This window comes from Lissotriton vulgaris, chromosome 6, assembly GCF_964263255.1.
Source record: "Lissotriton vulgaris chromosome 6, aLisVul1.2, whole genome shotgun sequence".
NCBI classification, from domain to species: domain Eukaryota; kingdom Metazoa; phylum Chordata; class Amphibia; order Caudata; family Salamandridae; genus Lissotriton; species Lissotriton vulgaris.
In genome coordinates this window covers 1,617,196,163-1,617,206,930 of record NC_141694.1, presented here as the reverse complement: position 1 = coordinate 1,617,206,930, position 10,768 = coordinate 1,617,196,163, and the positions used below count along the sequence as shown (strand labels likewise).

The 10,768-nt window shown below is 45.5% G+C and overlaps 1 protein-coding gene across 2 annotated transcripts in view; it reads right to left on the bottom strand.

The window, feature by feature from the left end:
* Positions 1-3,324: 3,324 nt before the first annotated feature.
* Positions 3,325-10,768, bottom strand: part of SRBD1 (S1 RNA binding domain 1) — an 855,271-nt gene continuing 847,827 nt past the window's right edge. For both annotated transcript variants that reach the window (XM_086927787.1, XM_086927788.1), the window contains exon 22: positions 3,325-3,807. In XM_086927787.1, coding sequence (XP_086783913.1) covers positions 3,518-3,807 — 290 coding nt within the window. In that variant the 3' untranslated portion in view covers positions 3,325-3,517. The remainder of the gene's footprint in view (positions 3,808-10,768) is intronic.

Below are 10,768 nucleotides of genomic sequence, written 5' to 3'. Positions count from 1 at the left end.
CTTGGTCGACGACGCCGTCGTCGGCAAACCTCCCGTCGACGCTGATGGACCTGTCGTCGACACTTCCTTTTTCGACGACGATCTCTTCGTCGAGGAATCCCCCGTCGACGCCTTCGTCGTCGAGGACTTGGAACTCCTCTCAGAGGATTGGGAAGAGGGTTTCTTGAAGGCTGGGTCAGTCTTCGCACCCTTGGAAGGCGTAGCTGGTCCTACCCTCTCCTTTTCACTGTGGTGGGGAGATTCGCCTGGATCCAGGCTCTCAGACTCTCTGGGGGTCTTTTTTGAGGCCTTAGAGGGATGTTCCACGAAGGAGAAAGGGAACCCCTACCCCTTTTGAGTGACCTTCTACATGACACAGCTGATGATGACATCTCACTGTCACTGGAAACTCCATGTTTCCTCTCCTTCTGTTTCTGAAGCCAGGTCAAAAGTCTACCAGCACGATCCCGGAGGGTCTTGGTAGAGAAAGTGCGGCAGATTTTACAGTCCTCCGCTTTATGATCCGCATAAAGACAATAGATACAATCCTTATGCCTATCTTCCACAAACAACCTTTTCTTGCCACTGGTGGAGCAGGGCTTGAAAAGGGCCTTCTTCTTATCCTTGTCAGCCATCCTTAAACAATCCTGAAGAGAAAGTCTGAAGAAAATCCTTTGAATAGAGAAGAAATGAGCAGAGCTCAAAGGAGACTCCCTAAACACAACGTGCGGTAGAACAAATCTGAGGCTCCTTCAGGAGGGTTCTAAGGGGTGAGGCACTTCTGATTGGCTGATGCCCAAGTTTGGTCTCTTTTACAAAAAGAGGGTGATATACTACAAAAGGGAATGAGGCCTAGTCCTTTTTCTTTTTCTTTTGTACCTACTGCTATGGTATTTTTGTTACTGAGACTCCCATTCCAACGACGGGGAATGATCCAAAAGCATGGGAATCTATGAAAGTTCCAATACTGGGGCAAGCATTAATACATAACTTAAAGGACCGGCATTTGGAAGGGATGCCCTTTACATGACCCTTCTAAATATCAAATCGGTATTGAATCAGAAACGCTAAGTGTGACTGAATTGGATTTTGTACATTTAAAAATGTCATTTTGCAGTTTCAAAGGCTCGGATTTGACCTCTTAGTCCGTAAACTTGGAGGTGCATGAAGCTCCAAGGGAGCAAAGCAGGGGTGGTGTAAAGCGGGTTGTGTATAACACGGGACGGATCTCACAGCAGCAGGAGTGAGTAGGATGGAAATTAGCACAGAGACTGCCAGAGGGTACATTGGGGAAGGGAGACAGTGCAGTAGGAGCAGGGCCGGACTGGCCATGGGTTCGGTGGAGGGTTTTGACGTGTACAGGAAGTGTGGCGCCTTAACTGGCAGCGGTGTGTGTTAGTTAAAAAACAACAATAATGAAGACGGTGCAGCAAAGTCAGAGGAGACCCCGAAACCTCTGCAGAGAGTGGCCAGGGCCCCCTCGGTAATTATGACGAGAATCCTGTGCACACGTTAAGCGAGGTGTATACATGTATCATGCTTATTCAAAAGAACACAATATGTAGTAAATGAAACAAAGTGGATACAATAGAAAGTCTTTTGTTCTTCAAAGGATTGTATTTGACCTTCCTTTGTTGAAAGGTAACTTCAAAAGCAAATGACCAGCCGACACGTGTTTCGTCAAGCGGCCAAGGAGCCCGTGACTCTTCAGGGGTGTAAGCACAAATGGGGTAACGGTCCGTATAGCCAGTGATATTTCCAACCGGCGTCTGTGGTCTGGGTTGAAAGAATCAGCGATAGTGAGTCACAGTTGACTCCGAGACGGGTGGGTACATCTGTCTCAAACCAGCAAATGCATGGGTTATGGCAGCGGAGAGACGGGTCCTGTCTTCCTAAGGGGCTGGAAAGAGGGTACATTGGGGAAGGGAGACAAGAGCAGTAGGAGCAGGGCCAATCTGGCCATAGCGAGCACTGGGCGTATCCCCAGCAGGCTGCCAGGGCGGGCCGGTTTTGTAACCGGAGGCTGGCAATATCGGCCCCCTGTAACAAAATTGGCCGTGTCAAACAGCTCAGCAGCACCCCCCTCCTCACTCCAGGGGGGGGCGGCCGAGCAGTTTGCGAGGGCCGGTTTCGGTTCCCAGTCCGGCCCAGAGTAGGAGAAGCAGAGACGATGGAAGCAGCATAGGGAAGTACCTGAGGAGAGAAATAGCAATGTGGACAATAGGGGAGGACAGCATAGCTAAAACAGTGCTGATGATTGGAATGAACACAGAGGACACCAGAGGGCTATGTACAACAGGGGGAGACTGAATACCATAGGGGTATTGGCATAAATGGAAGAAGCAGCACAAGGGACACTAGATGAGCACATGAACAAGAGAGGGTTAGGAAGAAATGGAAGGAGTGCACAGTGATATACAAGAAGCAACCAGCATGGAGGGCACACACAGTGGGAGGAGGGGGGGGAGGATGGGAAGCAAAGCAGATGAAATGCCAAAGAAGCAAAGCAGGTTTGTAGTACAGTGGGGTAGGGGTACAGGAGGAAAAGTGAGGAGGATGGAAAAGAGCACTTATGACACAAAAGGAGCACAACTGAGGTGCAGTACAAAGGGGGTGGGGAAGGGAGTGAGCACAGTGGGAAAACAGAGTATAGCACAAGGAGCACTAACGATGCAACACAGGAGCGTGGCAAACCAAGAAAAGGAAGAGCACATCGAGGGGATCAGGATAGTAAACGGTGCAGGAGCACAAGAGGAAAGAAACATGCCAGTGAGAGGCACAGCTAGTGCCATGGGATGAGTGGGAAAATAAGGAGTAAGTTATGAACAGTTGAAGAGTGGCCAAAAATGTGGTAACGAAAGCCGAGTGAAACCAGTTATATTTAGAGAGTGCAGATCCTGTACAATAGTACAAAAACGCAAAGAGACTATAAGAAAACATCACACAGAAAAGACATCCTTGTGTATTCTTTCCAGTAGTGACAAGCTAATGAGAACACTGATAAATCAGAGACGATTCAAAGACAGAGGTGGGGGTGCGCACACAAATAATGGCAAACGCGTGGGATTAACTTCCAGCAGCCAGAGGAAGAAACAGAACCATTAACCGACCTGAAAAAAGGCAGAGGACAGAAAAAGGAAAATAAAGCGTCAGAGCAAGGCCAAAGATGGAAACAAGGGTCTATAATATAAAAGCAGTCAGTGAAACAGAAAGATTAAACTGGCTGTCAATATCTAAATGTCAATGTAAACAGATGTACTTCCTTTTTCACTTAAATGCAATGCTGACTGTTTCCCTGAATAAAATGGCACATTGAGTTCGGTCTAAATAATGCACAGAAACAAATTCTTCATAAATTGATGTATTGTGCAGCAATAACAGAACAAATCCATGTGGTCCTCTGAGTCATTAGTTAGGATTGCTAGCTACAAACGCCAATAGAATAGTTGATCCTTCGTGTATAAAAACGTGGTCATGTTTTATACTCATTATCTTGGCAACATGAAAACAAAACACAAATTAAAAAATAAAAAATAAATCATAAAACACGAATAAGTTCCAATGTGATCCTAGATTGCCGTATATCAATGTTAATCACTTTGACTTCCACTCTTTCCCCAGGACCCAGCCCAAGGCTTCGCCGTCTTCGATCTTTGGACAGTTTTGCTTCTGTTATGTAGCGCATGGGTATTAATCCAGGGCGGCCCACTCCAATGTCAACAAAAACTCCGAACAGAGTGGCATTTTCTACTTTTCCAGTTAGAACTGTTCCGATTTTCAAATCCTCAAGGCAGACTATGTTTGTTTTAAAATCAGGTTTGTCAAATTCTGCAACAAATAAACACAAAGATAAGGTGGTGAAATAAGTACAAAAAAATGCAACACGAACTTAAATATTTTTTATTAAAGATTTTGTAATAAAACTGGAACATATCTTTTTTTCTGACCATTTTTCTCAGTGATATGATTCACTAATATTCTAAATTCTATGAGTTTTCTTTACATTAAAGATGTATTCTCCAACGAGTAGAGAAAATCGGTGAGTGAGGATACTTCAGTGACATTCAGATACACACGAGGAGTAGGTAAGCATGTATTTACTACACACAGGATACATTTCGCTTCCTAGTTTAAACTCAACGTAACACTAATAAATTGGTAATATATTTGGTACAGTTTATGACGTGCCATGTTTTAAATTAGGTCATGACATTATAACAGCTTTAATACTGGTCTACCCGTATTTGAAAATACAAAAATAGCTAATATTCTAAATTAATAGTAGCCTACAAGAAAAGTCACAGGTGGGACAATTTTCGTTCCTATCAATTGTAATCTTTGTATAAACTCTGTCGTCTATATTTGGATATCTGTGCTTGTTATAACAACCATTACGAAAACATCAAATACTGTTGATTGATATGTATACCTTTGATAGAGAAATGTATCTCCTCATTATGTGCATTCCATGTGAGCAGTAGCACTGGGGAAGTCCAGCTTTAATTGAAGCATTTTCTACAAAGCCTAAGACACATGATGCCCAGGTGTCCTGGAAAGTAGAAGAGGCTAATAGTATTGTGCACTGTGTACACACAGGGCTTACAACTGTCTGTGTTACAGTTAACCGCTGAGGTTTGATTAGGTGGGCGGGGCCGCGTCGGCCAACAGACGTTCGCGGCACTACGAAGGTAGTGCTTGCGACAGTGTTTGGCCGACGGGCGCATGGAAAGGGTTAAACAAAACATGGTCAGTAGGTGACAGGAGGCCTATGGAACATGATACTGCAGCCCTGCCAAGTACCACGCGTCAAAGGTTAGACTCCAGTGGTTCAACCTCATGAAAAAAGGAGGGCGGGCCTTTTTAGTCTGTATCCCACAATTGTGGAAAAGGCTCCACCTCCATCTTCCATCTGAAAAGGCCCTCCTACCGTTAAGGAAAAATTTGAAGACCCTCCTTTTCATTGAAGCCTGGGCTTAATGTCCCTCAGTTAGGGACCACACTTATCCGGGGGTGCGGTAGCTTTCCTCTCACAGCGCTTAGTGGCCTGTCGGTATTAAGTGCTCTATAAATCACAATTGCCTTTTGCAGGCAAATCCACTTCACTGCTGCCAGCCTGGGCCTGTTGCTATGATGACCAGCGTGTCACTGATACATTGCATTTCTGCAGCACAGCGAAAGTTAAAACTGCTGTGGTCGGGCCCTGCATTATTGTGATGTAGATCCGGGGGCGGCGCTAAGCACAGTCTGTTATAGAAATAATAGAGTTTCCTCCAAATAAACAACAAGCAGGTAGCTGTTGTTTTAAGGCTTGTGTAGTGTGACGCAATTGCTTAAGGGCGTGTTTTTCCTAACTAACTCTTGTCTCGCTCGCCGGCCAGAAAAGTGGCTTGGAACCCTTCTGTGTTTGGAGGGGACCTCTGTGCACTTTCTCCGTCTGTGGGATATCCAGAAGCAGCTGAAGCTTCCCTTCTAAGTAACAGGCCTGACCCGACCTGCAATCCACCTTTGCCCCCCTATACTACATTATTAAGGAAAATAGTGGTTCTTGTGGAATTGTATGATCTATCTTGGCAATTAGATGCGCAATCGCAATGAAAAAGGGCTTAAGTAATGTCACAGGGCGAAGAAACCACATACCCCGATGGTTCTGTATTGCACACTCACGCTTTTATGTTTACAAAGAACTTTGATATATACAATGAAAAAAGAAATACAAAACAGTTGTGTGTGGTGTCCCAAGTGAAAAAAGGAACCTAGGGCAATAGTGAAAAATTAGTGACAATTTTTACAAGGTTTCCAAAGTTGTATGAAAGTCGACCATTAAATGGATATAAGATGTACACCAGCTATATACAGTGATATGTGCTGGTTAATGGTTCGTTTTATCTTGTGTCGACGAAGTTTCTACCCTTTTGTGAAATGAAGGGTCTCATCAGGACCTAGGGATGAAGGGACACCTGATGGTATGACTGCGTAACCTCGTGAGGAGTGTGTGCCACACGAGTGAAAGAAACAAGGAATACTCACAATAGGACCCAGACGGGAGCCCAATTGTGAGTGGGGGAAGAGCTGGCAGTCAGTGGTTAGCAGAGTCTTGAAGTACAATTGAAGCCACACTACAGCGTTGGTAGGATGATAGTGTTTACTGGAACTCTGGTAATGAATTTGAAAAGGATGTGACCTAATTAGTCACACATTGTCTTCAAAGTGAAGATTACTGGTGTGCAACAGGCGTTGTTGTCTAAAGTGTCTCGATATAATTCCGAGTAGGATGGGATGAGAGTTCTCCTTACGCTTGTCAATCCACGGCACGAACGGAGCAAAGCAGGCTTACGCTGTTTCCCGTTCGTGCCATGGATTGACATGCGTAAGGAGAACTCTCCTCCCGTCCTACTCGGAATTTGTTAATCGAATTATACCCGGGAGGTGGGTCTGCGTACTAAGTTCACACCACCAAGTCCTGGAGAACAGAACGGCCAAAGAAGCCGGTTCTCCGGACTTGGCTGTCCAGGCAGTAGTGTTAGGTGAATATGTGCAGCGATGCCCACGTAGCTGCCTGACCGATCTCATTTAGGGGGACTCCTCATCCGTCCCAAAGCAGAAGTAGCTGCCGTCGCTCTGGTGGAATGAGTGCAGCCCCATCAGTGGCTCATTCTTTGCCAAGGAATAGCAGGCTTTGATGCACAGAACGACCCACCTGGAGATGGTCCGTTTGTGCATGGCCTAACTTTTCTTAGTGCCCACGTAACCAACAAAGAGCTGGTCGTCCACCCAGAATTGTTTGGTGTGATCCAAGTAGAAGGAAAACGCACGTTTTGGATCCAGACGGTGGAGCCTCTCTTCCTCTTTCGAAGGATGCGGAGGCAGAAAGCAGGTGCGCAAAGTGATGGTTTGGCCAATGTGGAAAGAAGTAACCACCTTGGGAAGAAAGGAAGGTCAAGTTCTAAGGACGACCTTGTCCGGATGGACAGCCAGAAAGAGAAGAATGGAAGAAAGAGCTTGTGGCTCACTCACCCTGTGTGCAGAGATGATGGCCACCAGAAATGGAGTTTTCAAAGTGAGAAGTCTGAGAGGACAGTTATGTAGCGGCTCAAAGGGAGCACACAAGATTAAGACAAAAGGCAGTCTCAGCTAATATAGATAAAATAATGGATAACTCAGGGAAAATGTATGACAATACAACAGAGATATTGGGAGTGTTTCGTGACTTTTATTCTAAGCTATATACGGAGGATGGCGCCGGTGAAATTGAAGGAAGGGTAACTGAATTTACTGATCCTGTTCTTAATTCCATCTTATCACCGGAAGAGGCTGAACAACTGGAGTTACCTATTACTTGGGAAGAAATAGAACTATCCCTTTTGTCACTAGCTTCGGGCAAAGCTGTAGGACCCGATGTTATTCCTCTTGAATGTTTCAGGATGTTCCGCTCAGTATAAAAATGTGAGTTTCCTGGCAAGAATCTACAATCTCGTTTTTTTTGAAAAAGGACAAACCTCCCTTTTCTCCATCTTCTTTTCGTCCAATCTCATTGATTAATGCAGATAGTAAAGCTTATTCTAAGATCTTGGCTTCGCGACTCTCTAGCATTATTACCCCACTTGTTTCTAAATATCAGCATGGATTTATTCCTGCACGTGACACGGACGACCATATTCGCCGCCTTATTACTTTTCTGGATTGGGCCCAGGCAACCCGATCAAATATTGGCTTAACCCTGTTGGATGCTGAAAAAGCATTCAACAGGGTTGCCTGGGCTTATTTATGGGACATCATATCTAGAAAGGGATTTTGTGCGGGTTTAACCGCGCGAAGGACCATGTATGTTGCCCCCAGAGCATGTATTCGCATTAATACTCAAGTATCGTTCTTTTTTTCCATCACCCGTGGTACCCGACAAGGGTGCCCAGGCTCCCCTTTACTTTTTGCACTTTACATCGATCCTTTAGTTAACCGTCTTAATATGGAGGAAAAAATAAAGCCAGTCTATGTAGCTAATGTAAATTATCGAGCGTTAGCATATGCTGACGATATTGTTGTCGTCCCCAACTGACATTGAGACAGCGCTACCAGCAATTAATGATTTAGCCTCACAGTTCGGGCACTTTTTCGGAGTATAAGCTTAATCTGTGAAAAACTCAGATCTTATATTCTGGGGATAACCCCTCTGCTAATATTTCTCTTGCTGCGGAAGACACGTACCTTGGAATTAAGATTGCACTCCCGATATCCAATATCCCTGAACTGAATATCAATCCAACTCTGGCTAAAATTAATTCTCTGTTATAACGTCTAGACCATCTTCATTTATCACTACATAGAAGAGTTAATGTTTTAAAAATGCTAATTTTACCTAAATTACTATACATGTTTCACTCAGTACCATTAGAATTCCCCCCTATTTGTTTTAAACATTTAGAAAGGGCAGCAACTAGATTTTTGTGGGGATACAAACGACAGCGTAAAGCCTTTAAAAAGATGATTCTTAGTAAGGAGTGTGGAGGGTGGAATTTTCTTTTTTATTGTATTGCTGCGACCCTTCAGGTTATTAGTCCATATACGCAAGTCAGTCAGGCTTGCTAATACATTTCTTATAACTGGGATGATGAAATCGCAACATTTTATGAGTATACATGACCTCTATTATACCCCCCAGTAAAGTTGTCAAATGGAGTACGACAACGGGAACTAAGTGCAATCGCTGCGGATTTTATGCGGCTGATGCAATACACATGTTTTTCCAATGTCCTAAGCTTGCGGAATTTTTTCAACAAATCAAACTTTTTTTGGCTGTTATTTTAAAGAGCAATATTAATATAACCGCAGCGATGGTACTGATTGGTTTAAGCTCAGGCATCCCAAGATCAAAAGCTATAACTCGCTTTCTTTTCATTTGTATGGCGGTAACCCGAGCTTGCATTACAAGAGACTGGATTAATCCCGATCCCCCGTCCTTTCTCAACTTGCGTGAGAGATTACTATACATGTACAATATAGAATTAGCTATTTAGAAAACCAAGGGGCTGAAAAGAAGGGACATGGGAAAAAAGATTTGGGTACCGATTACTGATTGGATCTAAATGCATTTTTTTCCTCTTTTTTTTGTTAATGTTTTTCTTTTTTTTCTTTTACAGGATTTGTTTATCTGTATTTGAGAAGGCTGATCAGAAAGCCTAAGGAAGGCTGAAATGGACGAGAGGTAGCCCTTTAGAGTGCCCAGAGCGGAGCCCTGCTGGGCCAAAGAAAGGAGGAACAACAGAACCGCAGAAAGAGGGGCAGAAAGGGGGGCCACAAATTTGTTCCATCTGTAGGCGTATACCGTTTTAGTGGAGGGACGCCTGGCTGTCACGATAACATCGCAGACTTCGGGAGGCAGGTCAAACGACGTCAACTGCCGCCACTCAATCTCCATGCAAGGAGGTGGAGGCTGGACAAGTTCTGGTGGAGGACCGTCCCCTGCTGCTGCAACAGAAGATCCTCCCGAAGAGGAAGTCGGATCGGAGGATCAATGGCCATGTTGAGCAGCTCGGGATACTAGACTCTTCGTGCCCAATCTGGAGCCACAAGAATGACTTGGGCCCGGTGGCGCTTGATCTTCAGCACTCTGGGCAGAAGTGGTATAGGTGGAAAGGCGTATAGCAGACCGCAACTCCACTCGCGATGAAAAGCATTGCCTAGCGAGTGCCGCCTTCGAAATTCCAACATGCAGAACTGCTGACATTGCGCGTTCTCTTCGGTGGCGAATAGATCTATACAAGGCTCTCCCCAACGCTGAAAGAGACCTTGCACCACCTCCGTGTGAAGATGCAATATGTGATCCATCATGCACCTGCAGCTGAGCTTGTCCGCCCTGGCGTTCAAGGAACCTGCCAGGTATTGAACTACCAGGGATATGCCCTGATGTTCAAGCCATGTCCCGAGGTGGAGGGCCTCCTGACATAGGGTCCACAACCCCACCCCGCCCTGTTAGTTGCAGTACCACATGGCGATGGTGCTGTCCATGAACACCTGCACTGCTCTTCCCCGGACAGAGGGAAGGAATGCTTTGAGTGCACGATGAATCACCCAAAGCTCCAGAGGTTTCGATATGGAGCCCAGACTCTGCCGGAGACCAGAGGCCTCTGATCTCCACCACCTCCATGCGGCCGCCCCATCCGAGAAGTGATGCAACCGTCACCATGGTGAACTCTAGTTGAGGAATAGAGAGGGATCTGCCTTCGACCCAATCCTGGTCCATTAGCCACAACTGCAATTGGTGTTCAGCGCCCTCCGAAATCTGGACGCAATCGGACAGGTTCCACTGACGTTGGGCCCACTGGAACTTTAGGTCCCACTGCAGAGCCCGCATATGCCATCCGGCATGGTCTATCAGCAGGATACAGGAGACCATCAGACCCAGTAGCCTGAGGGTCATCCTGACAGAAACCCAGGATAGATCGGAATCATAGCCCGAATATCCCGGATTCGCTGTTGGGGAGGATAGACCTGAAACTGAGTCATGTCCAGAACCGCTCCGACTCAAAAAACTATGTTGGCAAAAGTCATCAAAAAGTGACTGGAGGTACCAGTCTCTCCAAAGAGGTAAATCCAATATTGTGTTGAGCAAGAAGAACAAATGCCAGCCGCTGATCTTTGGGAACTCACCACCATTGTGAGCACCAGTTACCCCTATGACCTGTGTTTGTAGCGTCTTCAGACCCATTCATACTGTGGATGTCATGTCTGGGTTCTACAACAACATAAATAATTCCTGAGCTATCCGGCGGGAGCAGAGCAGGAAGTTTTACTG